Genomic DNA, 21683 nt, shown 5'->3' with positions numbered 1-21683 from the left:
CTGATATCTGTGTTAAACCTCCCCCCCTTCACCTTGAACCTATGACCCCTCGTGAACGTCACCACCGACCTGGGGAAAAGCTTCCCACCGTTCACCCTATCTATGCCTTTCATAATTTTATACACCTCTATTAAGTCTCCCCTCATCCTCCATCTTTCCAGGGAGAACAACCCCAGTTTACCCAATCTCTCCTCATAACTAAGCCCCTCCATACCAGGTAACATCCTGGTAAACCTCCTCTGAACTCTCTCCAAAGCCTCCACGTCCTTCTGGTAGTGTGGCGACCAGAACTGGACGCAGTATTCCAGATGCGGCCGAACCAACGTTCTATACATCTGCAACATCAGACCCCAACTTTTATACTCTATGCCCCGTCCTATAAAGGCAAGCATGCCATATGCCTTCTTCACCACCTTCTCCACCTGTGACGTCACTTTCAAGGATCTGTGGACTTGCACACCCAGGTCCCTCTGCGTATCTACACCCTTTATGGTTCTGCCATTTATCGTATAGCTCCTCCCTACATTATTTCTACCAAAATGCATCACTTCGCATTTATCAGGATTGAACTCCATCTGCCATTTCTTTGCCCAAATTTCCAGCCTATCTATAATCCTTCTGTAGCTTCTGACAATGCTCCTCACTATCTGCAAGTCCTGCCAATTTTGTGTCGTCCGCAAACTTACTGATCACCCCAGTTACACCTTCTTCCAGATCATTTATATAAATCACAAACAGCAGAGGTCCCAATACAGAGCCCTGCGGAACACCACTAGTCACAGGCCTCCAGCCGGAAAAAGACCCTTCCACTACCACCCTCTGTCTTCTGTGACCAAGCCAGTTCTCTACCCATCTAGCCACCTCCCCCTTTATCCCATGAGATCCAACCTTTTTCACCAGCCTACCATGAGGGACTTTGTCAAACGCTTTACTAAAGTCCATATAGACAACATCCACGGCCCTTCCCTCGTCAACCATTTTGGTCACTTCTTCAAAAAACTCCACCAGGTTAGTGAGTCATGACCTCCCTCTCACAAAACCATGCTGACTATCGTTAATGAGTTTATTCCTTTCTAAATGCGCATACATCCTATCTCTAAGAATCTTCTCCAACAACTTCCCCACCACGGACGTCAAGCTCACCGGCCTATAATTACCCGGGTTATCCTTCCTACCCTTCTTAAATAACGGGACCACATTAGCTATCCTCCAATCCTCTGGGACCTCACCTGCGTCCAGTGACGAGACAAAGATTTGCGTCAGAGGCCCAGCGATTTCATCTCTCGTCTCCCTGAGCAGCCTGGGATAGATTCCATCAGGCCCTGGGGATTTGTCAGTCTTTAAATTCTCTAACAAACCTCACACTTCCTCCTTTGTAATGGAGATTTTCTCCAATGGTTCAACACTCCCCTCCGAGACAATCCCAGTCAACACATCCCTCTCCTTTGTGAATACCGACGCAAAGTATTCATTTAGGAGACATCTCAAATCAAAACCAAGTAAAGTTAAAGTAAAAGTTTATTAGTCACAAGTAGGCTTACATTAACACTGCAATGAGGTTACTATGAAAATCCCCTAGTTGCCATACTCTGGGGCCTGTTCGGGTACACTGAAGCAGAATTTAGCATGGCCAATCCACCGAACCAGCTCGTTTTTCGGACGGTGGGAGCAAATCGGAGCACCCGGAGGAAACCCAAGCAGACACGAGGAGAATGTGCAAACTCCATGCAAACAGTGACCCAAGCCGGGAATCGAACCCGCATCCCTGGCACTGTGAAGCAGCAGTGCTAACCACAGTGCCACCGCGCCTCCCATATCTTGAGTTAGTACTTAAATAATTAAATATTATTAAAATATTTCAAGTAATAGTCACAGTTTTATACTTACAATAATTTCAATAATTTTATCCAACAAGACAGCTCGTGACTCTTGGAATTCAAAAACAAAATACTAGGAAGAAAAGAGATGTGATTATTTATTGTCACAAAATCAGAAAAAATGCTAGTTTGGCAGCAATTCTGGAGAGAGAAACAGAGTTAAAGCACGAAGACATGGTGAGCAGGCCCACGTAGTGGTGGGAGAGGCCTTGTGTCTGGGCTACTTCCCCTCAATGGCCACTTCCCCTCATTAACCCCTCCCTCATTAACCCCTCCCTCATTAACCCCTCCCTCATTAACCCCTCCCTCATTAACCCCTCCCTCATTAACCCCTCCCTCATTAACCCCTCCCTCAAATTAATATCTCCCGAATTAATGGGTAACTGACAGTCATTGCGTCGGGCACAATTCAGCAGGTCCTTTGAGACTAAACAGGTGCTGCACTGGCCTCCCACACTTTCAGAGGGCCACAGAGGGAGTGGGGCCCTCTCTACCAGGCACTCAAATCGAGGGTCCTGGCATCGTAGCTACTGAAAACCACTCACTTGCTCTTGCTCCAATCTCATTCTTCCATGACCCTCCCCCGTGACCCCAAACCGCACTCATTAACCCCGTGACCCCAACACCGCACTCACTAACCCCGTGACCCCAATACCGCATTCACTAACCCCCGACCCCAATACCACATTCACTAACCCCCTGACCCCAATACCACATTCACTAACCCCCGACCCCAATACCGCATTCACTAACCCCCGACCCCAATACCACATTCACTAACCCCGTGACCCCAATACCACATTCATTAACCCTGTGACCCCAATCCCACATTCACTAACCCCCTGACCCCAATACCGCATTCACTAACCCCCTGACCCCAATACTGCAGTCACTAACCCCCTGACCCCAATACCGCATTCACTAACCCCCTGACCCCAATACTGCAGTCACTAACCCCGTTACCCCAATACCGCATTCACTAACCCCCTGACCCCAATACTGCAGTCACTAACCCCCTGACCCCAATACCGCATTCACTAACCCCCTGACCCCAATACTGCAGTCACTAACCCCCTGACCCCAATACCGCATTCACTAACCCCCTGACCCCAATACCGCATTCACTAACCCCCTGACCCCAATACCGCATTCATTAACCCCGTGACCCCAATACCGCATTCACTAACCCCCTGACCCCAATACTGCAGTCACTAACTCCGTGACCCCAATACCACATTCACTAACCCCGTGACCCCAATGCCACATTCATTAACCCCGTGACCCCAATACCACATTCACTTACCCTGTGACCCCAACACCGCACTCACTAACCCCGTGACCCCAATACCACATTCACTGACCCCCGACCCCAATACCACATTCACTAACCCCATTACCCCAATACCACATTCACTGACCCCCGACCCCAATACCACATTCACTGACCCCTTGACCCCAATACCAAATTCACTAACCCCGTGACCCCAATACCGCAGTCACTAACCCCGTTACCCCAATACCGCATTCACTAACCCCCTGACCCCAATACCACATTCACTAACCCCGTGACCCCAATACCACATTCACTAACCCCGTGACCCCAATACCACATTCACTAACCCCGTGACCCCAATACCACATTCACTAACCCCGTGACCCCAATACCACATTCACTAACCCCGTGACCCCAATACCACATTCACTAACCCCCTGACCCCAATACCACATTCACTAACCCCCTGACCCCAATACCACATTCACTAACCCCGTGACCCCAATACCACATTCACTAACCCCGTGACCCCAATACCACATTCATTAACCCCGTGACCCCAATACCGCATTCACTAACCCCCTGACCCCAATACCACATTCACTAACCCCGTGACCCCAATACCACATTCACTAACCCCCTGACCCCAATACCACATTCACTAACCCCGTGACCCCAATACCACATTCACTAACCCCGTGACCCCAATACCGCATTCACTAACCCCGTGACCCCAATACCACATTCATTAACCCCGTGACCCCAATGCCACATTCATTAACCCCGTGACCCCAATACCACATTCACTAACCCCCGACCCCAATACCACATTCACTGACCCCTTGACCCCAATACCAAATTCACTAACCCCGTGACCCCAACACCGCAGTCCCTACCCCGTGACCCCAATACCGCATTCACTAACCCCGTGACCACAATACCGCATTCACTAACCCCCTGACCCCAATACCACATTCACTAACCCCCTGACCCCAATACCACATTCACTAACCCCATTACCCCAATACCGCATTCACTAACCCCATGACCCCAATACCACATTCACTAACCCCCTGACCCCAATACCACATTCACTAACCCCCTGACCCCAATACCACATTCACTAACCCCCTGACCCCAATACCGCATTCACTAACCCCCTGACCCCAATACCACAGTCACTAACCCCCTGACCCCAATACCACATTCACTAACCCCATTACCCCAATACCGCATTCACTAACCCCATGACCCCAATACCACATTCACTAACCCCATGACCCCAATACCGCATTCACTAACCCCGTTACCCCAATACCGCATTCACTAACCCCGTGACCCCAATCCCGCATTCACTAGCCCCCTGACCCCAATACCACATTCACTAACCCCATGACCCCAATACCACATTCACTAACCCCATGACCCCAATACCGCATTCACTAACCCCGTTACCCCAATACCGCATTCACTAACCCCGTGACCCCAATCCCGCATTCACTAGCCCCCTGACCCCAATACCACATTCACTAACCCCCGACCCCAATACCACATTCACTAACCCCCTGACCCCAATACCGCATTCACTAACCCCCGACCCCAATACCACATTCACTAACCCAGTGTCCCCAATACCACATTCACTAACCCCATGACCCTAATACTGCAGTCACTAACCCCTGACCCCAATACCACATTCACTAACCCAGTGTCCCCAATACCACATTCACTAACCCCATGACCCTAATACTGCAGTCACTAACCCCTGACCCCAATACCACATTCACTAACCCAGTGTCCCCAATACCACATTCACTAACCCCATTACCCCAATACCGCATTCACTAACCCCATGACCCCAATACCACATTCACTAACCCCATTACCCCAATACCGCATTCACTAACCCCATGACCCCAATACCACATTCACTAACCCCATGACCCCAATACCACATTCACTAACCCCATGACCCTAATACCACATTCACTAACCCCGTGACCCCAATACCGCATTCACTAACCCCCGACCCCAATACCACATTCACTAACCCCATGACCCTAATACTGCAGTCACTAACCCCTGACCCCAATACCACATTCACTAACCCAGTGTCCCCAATACCACATTCACTAACCCCATGACCCTAATACTGCAGTCACTAACCCCTGACCCCAATACCACATTCACTAACCCAGTGTCCCCAATACCACATTCACTAACCCCATGACCCTAATACTGCAGTCACTAACCCCTGACCCCAATACCACTTTCACTAACCCAGTGTCCCCAATACCACATTCACTAACCCCATGACCCTAATACTGCAGTCACTAGCCCCTGACCCCAATACCACTTTCACTAACCCAGTGTCCCCAATACCACATTCACTAACCCCATGACCCTAATACTGCAGTCACTAACCCCTGACCCCAATACCACTTTCACTAACCCAGTGTCCCCAATACCGCAGTCACTAACCTGGGCGAGTGCGGTGGCACCAACACTTACCACTCTGACTGATGGTAATGAGGAGCCGCTGCCCTCTGATTGGCAGTTCTCGATAGACAGGACTTCCCCAGCCAGGGACCTCTATCCGGTGGGGGGGAGGGCGGGGGGGGGAGGGCGGGGCAGCAGTGGCTTGCTGGTGGCCAGGGAAGTGCCTAATGGGCACTTACAGTTGTTCAGCTTCTTGCTAATCAGAAGTGGGAGGCTAATGAATCCAAGTAATGGCCAGGGTGACATTTTACTATCGCCAGCTACATGTGGACACAGTCATGAACATCGAGGCAGCCTCCCACTGGATTCCCAGGTAGAACCTTCCTTTCTCGATGTATGATGGTCTGTGATAGGACCTCACTCATAGTGGCAATGACCACCCCACTCTGACACCTCTACCAGAGGGTTCATCCACTGCGCCCCACCTCTGATCAAAGACCTGCCTAACTTGCACAACCACATGAAGAAAATGTCTTCCCGGTCCTTTGACAGCGCCTCCCCTCGCCTCCTCCCCATGACCTCAGCAGCGGTCACCTCCATTGGTATGTCTGCCCAATTGCTCACACTCGGACTGGTCAACCACACGATGCGCTGGCGACCATTCTTAACTGCAAGTGATACCCTTGCTGCCTCCCACTTAGCCAACAACATCCGAATTCCCAACATGCTCCAGTTGCTGACACCAATGGCTCAGGAATCACATGTTATCTTGAATGGGGACACTACATCCAAAGTGTTTTATAAATCAGACTGCCCAAAAATACTGTGTATACTTTATAAATCACACAGAGCCCAATAATACAGTCCATTCCACTCTATAAATCGGTCTCAAATGCACTCTGCACATTGATAAAGGCATATTTCTCATTTGACAAAGTGACAAGATGGTGTCTATCGGTTTAAGAAAGATCCAACTGATTGCTGTTTAGCTAATTACTGGATTTACCTCATTATAAAATGGGCAGTTGGTGGATTTCTGCATCGCTGTGTGCTTCTTTTCATCTGCCACCTTCACGTAAACCACTGGGTCAATGTTCACTCCAATTAATTTTCGTGCCTCGAGTATGTTAACCGTTATCTACAGAATAATCAAGCAGTCAGTCAGAGAGAAGTGGAGCACGGGGGGGGGGCCATTCAACTTGTGTCTTACTTCTGTTTCACACGGGGCAATATGTCTAGCCTGTTTACACCTCCCCAATATCGATCAGCTGGACTGTAAACTGAGGCTAATTCTCTCCCCACCCGACAAGCTACATGTGGACACGGTCATCAACATCGAGGCAGCCTCCCACCCATGGCAGACAGTAAATCTCAGCAATGGAACCCCCATGAATTTCACTTCACATTATTCGAGTGTGAATCAGATCATTTATCCAAGATTGTGGAAAAGATTCAACATTCTGCCCTGTGATTTGCAAAGAGTAAACTTTCCAGTCAGATAAAGAAAATAAATCTCTGAGCTTTGATAAGATTTTCAGAAATTCCAATCAGATCAGCTGTCAATCAGAGCAGATCAAAGGGACCAGACTGCACCTGCTCCTCACTCAGGCTACAAAAGGAAAACCCCCTGCTGAATCTGACATCTCCTGCCAATCTGAGGGCCCCACAAGGGTTTGCTCTCAGCTGGGGCTTCTGAGAGAGAGTAAGGACCAGTCCTTCTGTAGTGTGGAGTGTGATTCTGCAGGCTCCCAAGTGTCCAGGGGACATGGATATTAAAGTGACCAGGGCCTAAAGACCCTAAAGGTTTCACAGTACACAGACAGGAATGAAGATCTTGAACAGAGAGCTGCCACACTGAGTGACCTCCAGTTTTCCCAGGGCTAGAAGGGGCATCCGAGGGGAGAGTTCCCAGGTCAACCCCTTCCCCCCAGCCTGAGCTCAGCCAACCTCCAGGACCCTTGGGATACCCTTCCTTTGCAGCCTGCCAATGGTAGGGGGGCATATGGGCACAGCACTTACCTCTTTGTCCTGCCCCACCCACAGAATCCAAGGCACAAGGCCCACACTTGTCAGCACCTGTCCCAAATCCCTGGAGAGAGTCCGGCAGCCAACCAACCAGGAGGCCTGAGCACTGGCCGCAGACCCGGTAATGATGTGTAAATTCCATTTACAGCATATCAATTATTGGCGCTGGGAGATTCACGATGGGTTTGACACCTGGTGTGATTCCTGTTTTAACCGTGACGCTTGATTCAATGGGCCAGCTACTAGGAGCAGAGAATCTCCCCATCATCTCTTTCACAGCAGCAACAATCCTCACAGATTACACCGGGATTTACGCTTCAATTATCAACTGGCTTTTAATTCATATTTGAAACAGGAGGAGGCCATTCAGCCCTCGCGCCTGCTTTATTGTTCAATATCATCATGGCTAATCTTCAGTCTCAACTTTGACCTATGGGTGTATTACAGACTGATGACTATATCTAGTTTAATCAGTCATATCATATCTCGGCCATGTGTTGATAAGAGGATTTGCATCATCCCACCATTTATTTTTAAATAATCAGTCTACAACTTGTCCAAAACATTTTCAAACTCTTTTTTCACTGCTTCCCTATACAGGAAGATTTGGCATCATAAACAGTAACAGAAGCACACACTGTGGGATCTTGTAGTGTCCTCAATGTCTCACAATGCCCATGTGTGACACCCCCCCCGTGTGTGACACCCCCCCGTGTGTGACACCCCCCCCGTGTGTGACACCCCCGTGTGTGTGACACCCCCCCCCGTGTGTGACACCCCCCCCGTGTGTGACACCCCCCCCGTGTGTGACACCCCCGTGTGTGACACTCCCCCGTGTGTGACACCCCCCCGTGTGTGACACCCCCGTGTGTGACACCCCCCCCGTGTGTGACACCCCCCCGTGTGTGACACCCCCCCCCGTGTGTGACACCCCCCCATGTGTGACACCCCACTGTGTGTGTTAGCCTCAGCTAACATCTGCCCAGCATTCTAGCTCGAAATTCTGAGTCAGTCCCAATATCTCACTCATTACCTGGAAGTTCTGTATTCTGGGCACATCCAGTTCTGACTTGGTGAAAAACCTGCAGCGACTGTGAACAGAAATATGCTGAAGTTATTATTTCAGAAATTGAGCAAGATTCATGTAAAAAACTAATGGAATTAACTCCTACCAACAAACATCACCAGATCCTGATTGGAGGAAAAGCTTCCAAATGAAATGGGGTGTCCCAGGTCATGAAGAACAAAATAAAAGTGTTAATTTCAATTGGACAATCTCCTTTCCAGAGAAAGGAACAAGATTTCACAACTTATCTCAACATGGTGAGCGAGATTCTCTGGCCTCCCTCAGCATCTTTCTCGGCAGTGGAAGGTGGCGCGCTGTTCGCTGGTGACGGGACACTCTGGTCACACTGGTGTCAATGGGAGTTCCCACCCCACACTGCCAGGAAACCCACTGCAGGAGCTGCGCTGTCGGCAGGATCAGGGAATCCCACCAGCATGAACAGCCTGAAAGTTCCAGCTGGAATCCATCACAATGCAGTTCCACACATATTCACCTAATACCCTACAAACCAGGGGGCCCAATTAGACAATTCCAAAAATCAGTCATATTGGCCTGAGGGCAGCTTTGGACAGAGAGTGGATGTTTGGTGAGAATAGGGAAATTTAAAATGTCTTCCTAAAAATCTAATATTGTTTATGTTATATATTTAAGTAGTTGCATGATTGCTTTAAGAGCAGGTCATATGATTTGATGGCAATGTCATTGGGATGTACAGAAGCTCCTGCTTTTAGTTTCAGTTTGTACTCTGTACAGGCAGCAGCTCCTCAATAAACCTTGTTTGAATCTCCATGTGCAAACCACAGCTTTCTCTTTTTGTTAAAAAACCACAACCCACAACATAGTTCAAACATTACAAAAAGAAAATTGGCAATGAGTCAGGGGTTTGTTTTGTTAACAACATCAAGAAAAGATTCCAAGTAGGAAAGAAAACATTCTGGGTCCCCAAACTTCAAATATTAGAATGCGGGAAATATCAACAACAGGATTAAAGATTGAAGTGCCAGTAAGGTGATTACCAAGAGGCCAATCATACCAGAATTTGGAAATAGAACATAGAACATAGAACATAGAAAGCCACAGCACAAACAGGCCCTTCGGCCCACAAGTTGCGCCGATCACATCCCCACCTCTAGGCCTATCTATAGCCCTCAATCCCATTAAATCCCATGTACTCATCCAGAAGTCTCTTAAAAGACCCCAACGAGTTTGCCTCCACCACCACCGACGTCAGCCGATTCCACTCACCCACCACCCTCTGAGTGAAAAACTTACCCCTGACATCCCCCCTGTACCTACCCCCCAGCACCTTAAACCTGTGTCCTCTCGTAGCAACCATTTCAGCCCTTGGAAATAGCCTCTGAGAGTCCACCCTATCCAGACCCCTCAACATCTTGTAAACCTCTATCAGGTCACCTCTCATCCTTCGTCTCTCCAGGGAGAAGAGACCAAGCTCCCTCAACCTATCCTCATAAGGCATGCCCCCCAATCCAGGCAACATCCTTGTAAATCTCCTCTGCACCCTTTCAATGGCTTCAACATCTTTCCTGTAATGAGGTGACCAGAACTGCGCGCAGTACTCCAAGTGGGGTCTAACCAGGGTCCTATAAAGCTGCAGCATTATCTCCCGACTCCTAAACTCAATCCCTCGATTAATGAAGGCTAGTACGCCATACGCCTTCTTGACCGCATCCTCCACCTGCGAGGCCGATTTAAGAGTCCTATGGACCCGGACCCCAAGGTCCTTCTGATCCTCTACACTGCTAAGAATGGTACCCTTCATTTTATACTGCTGCTCCATCCCATTGGATCTGCCAAAATGGATCACCACACACTTATCCGGGTTGAAGTCCATCTGCCACTTCTCCGCCCAGTCTTGCATTCTATCTATGTCTCGCTGCAACTTCTGACATCCCTCCAAACTATCCACAACACCACCTACCTTGGTGTCGTCAGCAAACTTACCAACCCATCCCTCCACTTCCTCATCCAGGTCATTTATGAAAATGACAAACAGCAAGGGTCCCAGAACAGATCCCTGGGGCACTCCACTGGTCACTGACCTCCATGCAGAGAAAGACCCCTCCACAGCCACTCTCTGCCTTCTGCAGGCAAGCCAGTTCTGGATCCACAAGGCAACAGCCCCTTGGATCCCATGCCCTCTCACTTTCTCAAGAAGTCTTGCATGGGGGACCTTATCGAACGCTTTGCTGAAGTCCATATAGACCACATCCACCGCTCTTCCTTCGTCAATGTGCTTGGTCACATTTTCAAAGAACTCAACCAGGCTCGTAAGGCACGACCTGCCCCTGACAAAGCCGTGCTGACTACTTTTGATCATACTAAACTTCTCTAGATGATCATAAATCCTGTCTCTCAGGATCCTCTCCATCAACTTACCAACCACTGAGGTTAGACTCACCGGTCGGTAATTTCCCGGGCTGTCCCTGTTCCCTTTCTTGAATATAGGGACCACATCCGCAATCCTCCAATCCTCCGGAACCTCTCCCGTCTCCATCGACGATGCAAAGATCATCGCCAAAGGCTCCGCAATCTCCTCCCTCGCCTCCCACAGTAACCTGGGGTACATCCCATCCGGTCCCGGCGACTTACCAACCTTGATGCCATTCAATAGTTCCAACACATCCTCTTTCTTTATGTCCACATGCTCGATCCTTTCTGTCCTCCGCAATCCAGCAGTACAACCACCCAGATCCCTTTCCACCGTGAATACCGAGGTAAAGTATTCATTAAGCAGCTCCGCCATTTCTAACGGTTCCGCACAAACTTTTCCCCCTTCACCTTTTAAGGGTCCTATGCCTTCACATCTCATCCTTTTACTCTTGACATATTTGTAGAAAGCCTTGGGATTCTCCTTAATCTTACCCGCCAAGGTCTTCTCATGACCCCTTCTCGCTCTCCTAATTTCCTTCTTAAGCTCCTTCCTACATCGCGTATACTCCTCTAAATCCTTAACACCTCCTAGCTCTCTGAACCTTCTGTATGCCTCTCTTTTCTTATTCACCAGGTTCATCACAACCTTCGTGCACCACGGTTCCCGTACCCTACCAACACCCCCCTGTCTCATCGGAACGTTGTCATGCAGAGCTCCAGACAAACATTCCTTGAAAATCCTCCACTTTCCTTCGGTACTTTTCCCCAAGAATGCCTCCTTCCAATTTACCCGTCTAATTTCCTCCCTGATGACACTGTATTTCCCTTTACTCCAGAGAAACACTTTCCTAGCCTGCCTGACCCTATGTGGTGGTATTGGCAAGAAAAATGGAGTGAATCCCGTTGATGGCTCTGGTGTAATTTCTGACTGAATCTTGAGCCTGGTTAACCAAAGTTTTTATGGCCACAAGAATCACAACATGCTCGCAGCAGCCTGCCTCTGATTCGCCCGTCCCGGATCTACTTAATTGCACCTATCACTGGGGAGCTCCATAGAAACGGCTTCCCAGAACCTTGTTCCACAGCGACTGCAGGTGATGGTAGCCAGGAAGCCCGCACCGCATTTCTCAGAGGGAACCCTCACCAGACTGCTGGATGGAGTGAAGCAGAAGTGGGAAGCACTATACCCCCCCGCTCCAAGAGAAGGCCTCCCACCAAGGTCTCCATCCCTGACTGAATTGCAGTGGCAGTCCTGGTGAGAGCCAGCTTGTTACAGAGGAGAACTGGGCAGCAGTGGCGCAAGAAGATGAATGATCTTCTTCGCTCAGCCAAGGTAAATGAGCCTCATGCAGTCTTTTACTGGACCCCCACACACACATCCCTCCAACCTTCATCTCAGACCCAGCCACTTCGGCCTTTGCCAACACCTGTAAGGAGGCCATCCTCCCCCCTGCCCCAAGTACCATGTTCCCCCTGCTCTCTGCCATGCCCCCACTCAAGACCCACACCTGCCACACCTCATCACCATCTTAAATGTCAACAGTGCCACCTACACTCTCCCTATCTGTGTCATTGCAGGACAAACTCAACTACACCAAGGGTCAGCAAGCACGGCCAGCCAGAGCAATGCCGAACTTCAGAACCCACCACCCTCTGAGTGAAAAAGCAAAATCTTATACACCTCAATCATGTCCACCCTCAGCCTTCTCTGCTCTAGAAAAAACAATCCAATCCTATTCAGTCTCTCCTTACAGCTCAAATGCTCCATCCCAGGCAACATCCTGGTGAATCTCCTCTATTCCCCCTCTAGTGTTAGCACATTCTTCCTGTAGTGAGGTGACCAGAACCTCCAATCCCCAGCAGGGTGGTCTCAAAGCTCTTCGCTTCTTCCTCAAACAGAGGTCTGAACAATCACCATCCACCACCACTCTCCTTTCACTCAACAATTTCCCCTTTAACTTGTCTCACTTCCTCCAAATAAAAGGTGTGGCTGCGGGTACCCGCATTATGCCTGTCTCTTTATGGGTTATGTGGAGCATTCCCTGTTCCAGTCCTACTCCGGTCCCCTCCCACAACTCCTTCACCGGTACATTGATGACTATTTCGGAGCCACTCCATGCTCTTGTCTAAACCTGGAAAATTTATCAATTTTGTTTCCAATTTCCACCCCTCTATCATCTTCACAAGTTCCATCTCAGACATCCTTTCCTTCATCTCTCTGTCCCCATTTCTGGTGATAAACAGTCCACCAGTCTCCATTACAAGCCCAGTGACTCCCACAACTAACTTGACTACAGCTCTTCACACCCCACATCCTGTAAGGACCCCATCCCATTCTCTCAGTTCCTTTTTCTCCACCGTATCTGTTCTGATGATGCCACTTTCTAAAATAGCGCTGCCGATATGTCTTCCTTCTTCCTCAGTCGTGGTTTTCCATGGTTGACAGAGCTCTCCAGTTTAGAAGAATGAGAGGGGACCTTATTGAGACATAGAGGATTCTCAAGGGGCTTGATAGGTAGACGCTGAGAGGTTGTTTCCCCTTGCAGGAGAGTCTAGGACCAGAGGGCAGAATCTCAGAGTAAGAAGTCACCCATTTAAGACAGAGATGAGGAGTTTCTTCTCTCAGTGGGTAGTGAATCTGTGGAATTCTTTACCGCGGAGGGCTGTAGAGGCTGGTTGTTAGTATTTAAGGCTGAGATAGACAGATTTTTAATCAGTGAGGGAATCGAGGGGCATGGGGATGAAGTGGGAAGTGGAGTTGAGGATTATCATATCAGATCAGTCATGATCTCATTGAATGGTGGAGCAGACCCAATGGGCTGAATGCCTTACTTCTGTTCCTACGTCTCATGGTCTTATGGACTGGAAACATTAACTCTGTTTCCCTCACCACAGGTGCTGCCAGATCTGCTGAGATTTTCCAGCATTTTCCATTTTAATTTAATGGGCGGGATTTTACAGCCTCGCTCGAGCGAGACCAGAAATTCCCACCCGAGGTCAACGGACATTTCCATTGTCCGCCCCTCGCCTGCTTCAATTCCATAGAACCATAGAAAATTACAGCTCAGAAACAGGCCTTTTGGCCCTTCTTGTCTGTGCCGAACCATTTTATGCCTAGTCCCACTGACCTGCACTTGGACCATATCCCTCCACACCCCTCTCATCCATGAACCCGTCCAAGTTTTTCTTAAATGTTAAAAATGACCCCGCATTTACCACTTTATCTGGCAGCTCATTCCACACTCCCACCACTCTCTGCGTGAAGAAGCCCCCCCTAATATTCCCTTTAAACTTTTCTCCTTTCACCCTTAACCCATGCCCTCTGGTTTTTTTCTCCCCTAGCCTCAGCGGAAAAAGCCTGCTTGCATTCACTCTATCTATACCCATCAAAATCTTATACACCTCTATCAAATCTCCCCTCAATCTTCTACGCTCCAGGGAATAAAGTCCCAACCTATTCAATCTCTCTCTGTAACTCAGCTTCTCAAGTCCCGGCAACATCCTTGTGAACCTTCTCTGCACTCTTTCAATCTTATTTACATCCTTCCTGTAACTAGGTGACCAAAACTGTACACAATACTCCAAATTTGGCCTCACCAATGCCTTATATAACCTTACCATAACACTCCAACTTTTATACTCGATACTCCGATTTATAAAGGCCAATGTACCAAAGGCACTCTTTACCACCCTATCCACCTGTGACGTCACTTTTAGGGAATTCTGTACCTGTATTCCCAGATCCCTCTGTTCAACTGCACTCTTCAGAGTCCTACCATTTACCCTGTACGTTCTACTTTGATTTGTCCTTCCAAAGTGCAATATCTCACACTTGTCTGCGTTAAATTCCATTTGCCATTTTTCAGCCCATTTTTCTAGTTGGTCCAAATCCCTCTGCAAGCTTTGAAAACCTTCCTCACTGTCCACTACACCTCCAATCTTTGTATCATCAGCAAACTTGCTGATCCAATTTACCACATTATCATCCAGATCATTGATATAGATGACAAACAACAATGGACCCAACACCGATCCCTGCGGCACACCACTAGTCACAGGCCTCCACTCAGAGAAGCAATCCTCCACTACCACTCTCTGGCTTCTTCCATTGAGCCAGTATCTAATCCAATTTACTACCTCCCCATGTATACCTAGCGACTGAACCTTCCTAACTAACCTCCCATGAGGGACCTTGTCAAAGGCCTTGCTGAAATCCAGGTAGACAACATCCACCGCCTTCCCTTCATCCACTTTCCTGGTAACAATTCCGTGGTGGGTGAGGCGGTAGAATTCCAGCGAATATCTCTAGGATCCGCAATATTTAGCATTTATTTTGATCATGCTGTCTGTTACTCCCCAAGAATCACATGTCCATTACAAATCATAAATCAACAGCCTGTAGTACTGAAGGAATGCTGCATTGTTGGAGATCATGTCCTTTGAATTCCTGTTCGAGAGGGAATTGTGAATCTCAGAGCTGTAGCTCTCCTGTGGTCCTGACCAATGTTCCTCCCCTAACCAATCACATCAGAACTGATTGACTGGTCATTCATTATTGTGGGATCTTTCCAGGCAAAAAGGGTGGCCATGTTTGACGACATGAAAATTGCTGCATTACGGGAACAATATAAAAGCCAGTCTTTGGCCTCATTATTCACCTCTTCTGTGGAGTGAATGACACGGAACTGATATCAACTTCTGAAATATCAACATCATCGTCATCCTCAGTGCTATCATTGTTCACTAGCTTCCGTCCAAGAGCTCTCGTCTTTTTATCCAACTGATCCTCTTTATCCAGTTCATTTGGGCTGCAAAAGAATAAGAGGTAATTAGGAAGGCAAACAAAATGTTGGCCTACGTTGCAAGGGGGTGTCTTGCTTCAATTGTACAGGCATTTGGTTAAACACCTAGAATACTGGGTACAATTCTGGTCTCCTTATTTAAGGAGGAATATTCTTGCATTGGAAATCATTAGGCTGATGCTTGGGAAGAAAGGTTACCTTATGAGGAAAGATTGGGCCTGTATTCACTGGAGTTTAGAAGAATGAGAAGTAATCTTGTTAAAACATAGAAGATTCTGAGGGGACTTGACAGGGTGAATGCTGAGAGGATTTTTGCACTCTCGAGGAATCTAGAGGCAGACGGCACAGATTAAAAATAAAGGATCTCCTATTTAACATAAATGAGGAGGAATTTCTTCTCTCAGAAGGTCTGGAATTCTCTTCCTCAGAGAGCAGTGAGGACTGGGTTATTGAATATAATCAAGACCTAGATAGGCAGGTTTTTGATCTCAAAGGATGTCCAGGGTAATTGGGGGATGGACAGGAAGTGAAGTTGGGAACAGACAGGAAGTGGAGTTGGGACCAGAACCAGATTAGCCATGATCTTATTGAAAGGAAGATCAGGGTTGATGGGCTGGGTAGTCTCCTCAGCTTCTATTTCTTGTGTTCTTATGATAAAACATAGAACATAGAAAAAATACAGCACAAACAGGCCCTTCGGCCCACAAGTTGCGCCGGTCATGTCCCTACCTACCTAGGCTTATATATAGGCTTACCTATAACCCTCAATCCTATTAAGTTCCATGTACTCATCCAGAAGTCTCTTAAAAGGCCCTATCGAGTTTGCCTCCACCACCACTGACAGCAGCCGATTCCACTCACCCACCACCCTCTGAGTGAAAAACCTACCCCTGACATCTCCTCTGTACCTACTCCCCAGCACCTTAAACCTGTGTCCTCTCGTAGCAGCCATTTCAGCCCTGGGAAAAAGCCTCCGAGAATCCACCCGATCTATACCTCTCAACATCTTGTACACCTCAATCAGGTCACTTCTCATCCTTCGTCTCTCCAAGGAGAAAAGACCGAGCTCCCTCAAACTATCCTCATAAGACATGCCAACCAATCCAGGCAACATCCTTGTAAATCTTCTCTGCACCCTTTCAAACATTTCCACATCCCTCCTGTAATGAGGCGACCAGAACTGAGCACAGTACTCTAAGTGGGGTCTGACGAGGGTCTTATAAAGCTGCATCATTATCTCCCGACTCCGAAACTCAATCCCTCAATTGATGAAGGCCAGCACACTATATGCCTTCTTAACCACCTCCTCTCCCTGCAAGGCCGATTTAAGAGTCCTATGGACCCGGACCCCAAGGTCCTTCTGATCCTCTACACTGCTCAGAGTCTTACCCTTGATACTATACTCCTTCATCCCATTTGACCTGCCAAAATGGACCACTACACATTTATCCGGGTTGAAGTTCATCTGCCACTTCTCCGCCCAGTCTTGCATCCTATCCATGTCACGCTGCAGCTTCTGACATCCCTCCAAACTATCCACAACACCACCAACCTTTGTGTCGTCGGCAAACTTACCAACCCATCCCTCCACTTCCTCATCCAGGTCATTTATGAAAATGACAAACAGCAAGGATCCCAGAACAGATCCCTGGAACACTCCACTGGTGACCGACCTCCATTCAGAAAAAGATCCATCTACAACCACTCTCTGCCTTCTGCAGGCAAGCCAGTTCTGGATCCACAAGGCAACAGCCCCTTGGATCCCATGCCCTCTCACTGTCTCGAGAAATCTTGCTTGGGGGACCTTATCGAACGCCTTGCTGAAGTCCATGTAAACCACATCTACTGCTTTTCCTTCGTCAATGTGTTTAGTCACATTTTCAAAGAACTCCACCAGGCTTGCAAGGCACGATCTGCCTTTGACAAAGCCGTGCTGACTACTTTTGAGCATACTAAACTTCTCTAAATGTTCATAAATCCTGTCCCTCAGGATCTTCTCCATCAATTTACCAACCACTGAGGTTAGGCTCACCGGTCGGTAATTTCCTGGGCTATCCCTATTCCCTTTCTTGAATGTAGGAACCACATCCGCAATCCTCCAATCCTCCGAAACTTCTCCTGTCTCCATCGACGACGCAAAGATCATCGCCAGAGGCTCTGCAATCTCTTCCCTCGCCTCCCACAGTAACCTGGGGTACATCCCATCCGGTCCCGGCGACTTATCTATCTTGATGCTATTCAAAATTTCCAACACATCCTCTTTCTTAATGTCCACATACTCAATCTTTTCAGTCCACCTCAATCCTGTAGTACAACCACCCAGGTCTTTTTCCACTGTGAATACCGAGGTAAAATATTCATTAAGCACCTCTGCTATTTCTTCCGGTTCTGTACAGACTTTCTCACCTTCACATTTTATAGGTCCTATTCCTACACATCTCATCCTTTTACTCTTCACATATTTATAGAACGCCTTAGGGTTCTCCTTAATCTTACCTGCCAAGGGCTTCTCGTGACCCCTTCTGGCTCTCCTAATTCCTTTCTTAAGTCTCTTCCTACAAGCCGTATACTCATCTAGATCCCTATCATCGCCTATCTCTCTGAACCTTTTGTACGCTTTCCTTTTCTTTTTGACTAGGTTCAGCGCAGCTTTCGTGCACCACAGTTCCCGTAACCTACCAAAACCTCCCTGTCTCATCGGAGCGTTGTTATGCAGAACTCCAGACAAACATTCCTTGAAAATCTGCCACCTTACTTCGGTACTTTTCCTCAAGAATACCTCCTTCCAATTTACGCCTCTAATCTCCTGCCTGATGGCTTCATATTTCCCCTTGCTCCAGATAAACACTTTCCTAGCTTGCCTGATCCTATCTCTTTCCAATGTTAGCGTAAAGGAGATAGAGTTATGATCACTATCCCCAAGATGCTCCCCCACTGAGTGATCCGACACCTGTCCAGGCTCATTAGCCAGTACCAGATCGAGTACAGCCTCTCCTCTTGTAGGCTTATCCACATGCTGTGTCAGGAAACCCTCCTGAACATGCCTAACAAACTCCTCCCCATCCAACCCCCTTACCCTAGGGATATTCCAATCGATGTTTGGGAAATTAAAGTCTCCCATCACGACAACCCTGTTATTACTACATCTCTCCAGGATCTGTTTCCCTATCTGCTCCTCAACATCCCTGTTACTATTGGGCAGCCTGTAGAAGACACCCAGCAAAGTTATCGACCCCTTCCCGCTCCGAACTTCCACCCACAGAGACTCCGTAGACAATCCCTCCACGGCTTCCACCTTCTCTACAGCTGTGACACTATCCCTGATCAGCAGTGCCACTCCCCCCCCCTCTTTTGCCTCCCTCTCTGTCCTTTCTGAAACATCTGAAACCCGGCACCTGAAGTACCCAGTCCTGTCCCTGTCCCCGAGTCTCCGTAATGGCCACCACAGCACACTTCCAAGCATCGATCCACACTCTAAGCTCATCCACTTTATTCACTACACTCCTGGTGTTAAAATAGACACATCTCAAACCTTTGGTCTGAGCTCTCCCCTTCTCCATCACCCGTCTATTCTCCCTCTTACACTGTGTACAATCCTTCTCTATTTGCGGGCTAACCTCCTCGCTCTCAGTCACCTCATCACGATTCCCTCCCCCCAACCTTTCTAGTTTAAAGTCTCCCCAGTAGCCTTAGCCAACCTTCCTGCCAGGATATTGGTCCCCCTGGGATTCAAGTGCCACCCGTCCTTTTAGTACAGGTCACACCTGCCCCTAAAGAGGTCCCAATGATCCAGGAACCTGAATCCCTGCCCCTTGCTCCAGTCCCTCAGCCACACATTCATCCTCCACCTCACTCCATTCCTGCCCTCACTTTCCCGTGGCACAGGCAGCAATCCTGAGATTACTACCTTTGCGTTTCTCCTTCCCAACTGTCTACCTAACTCCCTACGTTCTCTTTTCATGACCCCTTCCGTCTTCCTACCTATGTCAGCGGTACCAATATGTACCACGACCTCTGGCTCCTCTCCCTCCCACCTCAGGATATCTGGGACGTGATCAGAGACATCCCGGATCCCGGCACCAGGGAGGCAGACCACCATCCGAGACTCCCATCTGCCTCCGCAAAAACGCCTGTCCGACCCCCTTACTGTCGAGTCCCCGATTAATACTGCCTTCCTCCTCCTTTCTTTAGCCCTCTGAGTTACAGGGCCAGACTCTGCTCCAGCGACACGGCCACTGCTGCTTCCCCCAGGTGGGCTGTCACCCCCAGCAGTACTCAGACAGGAGTACTTATTGTGAAGGGGCACATCCACCGGGGTGCTCTCTATCACCCGAGCTTTCCCCTTCCTGGACGTTACCCACTTGTCTGCCTCCCGTGGCCCTGGTGTGACCACCTGCTGACAGCTCCTGTCTATCACCTCTTCATTTTCCCTAACAAGACGGTATCAGGGTCAAGGGTGGGTACCGGTTGACAGGAAGGTGGGTTGAAGTGTGTCTACTTCAATGCAAGGAGCATCCGGAACAAGGTAGATGAACTTGGGGCGTGGATTGGTACTTGGGACTACCATGTTGTGGCCATTACGGAGACGTGGGTAGAACAAGGACAGGAATGGTTGTTGGACGTTCCGGGGTATAGATGTTTCACTAAGTGTAGAGAAGCTGGTAAAAGAGGTGGAGGAGTGGCATTGTTAATCAAGGATAGTTTAACGGCTGTGGAAAGGCACTTCGAGGGGGATCTGCACACTGAGGTAATATGGGCTGAGGTTAGAAATAGGAAAGGAGCGGTCACGTTGTTAGGAGTTTACTATAGGCCCCCAATTAGTAATAGAGATGTGGAGGAAGAAATTGCTGAGCAGATTATGGATATGTGTAGGGGTCACAGGGTAGTTGTCATGGGGGACTTTAAATTTCCAAATATTGATTGGAACCTTTGTAGGTCAAATAGTTCGGATGGGGCAGTTTTTGTGCAGTGTGTACAGGAGGGTTTCCTGACACAATATGTGGATAGGCCGACAAGAGGTGAGGCCACATTGGATTTGGTACTGGGAAATGAACCGGGCCAAGTGTTAGATTTGGTTGTGGGGGAGCACTTTGGAGATAGTGACCACAATTCGGAGTCTTTTGTTATTGCAATGGAGAGGGATAGGGCTGTACGGCAGGGCAAGGTTTACAATTGGGGGAGAGGTAATTATGATGCGATTCGGCAAGAATTAGGGGGCATAAGTTGGGAACAGAAACTGTCAGGGAAAGGAACTAATGAAAAGTGGAACTTTTTCAAGGAACAAATACTGGGTGTCCTTGATAGGTATGTCCCTGTCAGGCAGGGAGGAAATGGCCGAGTGAGGGAACCATGGTTCACGAAAGAGGTGGAATGTCTTGTGAAAAGGAAGAGGGAAGCTTATGTAGGGATGAGGAAACAAGGTTCAGATGGCTCGATTGAGGGTTACAAGTTAGCAAGGAATGAGCTGAAAAAGGGGCTTAGGTGAGCTAGGAGGGGACACGAGAAGTCCTTGGCGGGTCGGATGAAGGAAAACCCAAAGGCTTTTTACTCTTATGTGAGGAATAAAAGAATGACCAGGGTGAGGTGAGGGCCGGTCAAGGACAGTAGTGGGAACTTGTGTATGGAGTCAGTAGAGATAGGCGAGGTGATGAATGAATACTTTTCTTCAGTGTTCACCAAGGAGAGGGGTCATGTTTTTGAGGAAGAGAAGGTGTTACAGGCTAATAGGCTGGAGGAAATAGATGTTCGGAGGGAGGATGTCCTGGCAGTTTTGAATAAACTGAAGGTCGATAAGTCCCCTGGGCCTGATG

The 21683-nt window shown here is 48.5% G+C and overlaps 1 protein-coding gene across 2 annotated transcripts in view; it reads right to left on the bottom strand.

The window, feature by feature from the left end:
- fer1l4 (fer-1 like family member 4) overlaps positions 1–21683 on the bottom strand; it is a 240860-nt gene that overhangs the window by 187599 nt on the left and 31578 nt on the right. For both annotated transcript variants that reach the window (XM_078237010.1, XM_078237011.1), the window contains exons 7-10: positions 15730–15879; positions 8648–8705; positions 6596–6727; positions 1888–1950 (exon numbers count right to left, since the gene is read on the bottom strand). In XM_078237010.1, the coding sequence (XP_078093136.1) occupies positions 1888–1950; positions 6596–6727; positions 8648–8705; positions 15730–15879 (403 nt within the window). The remainder of the gene's footprint in view (positions 1–1887; positions 1951–6595; positions 6728–8647; positions 8706–15729; positions 15880–21683) is intronic.

The sequence above is a fragment of the Mustelus asterias genome, chromosome 20 (genome assembly GCF_964213995.1).
Source record: "Mustelus asterias chromosome 20, sMusAst1.hap1.1, whole genome shotgun sequence".
NCBI classification, from domain to species: Eukaryota; Metazoa; Chordata; class Chondrichthyes; order Carcharhiniformes; family Triakidae; genus Mustelus; species Mustelus asterias.
The sequence above is the reverse complement of the archived record's forward strand: the minus strand, read 5'-3'. Positions and strand labels throughout refer to the sequence as shown.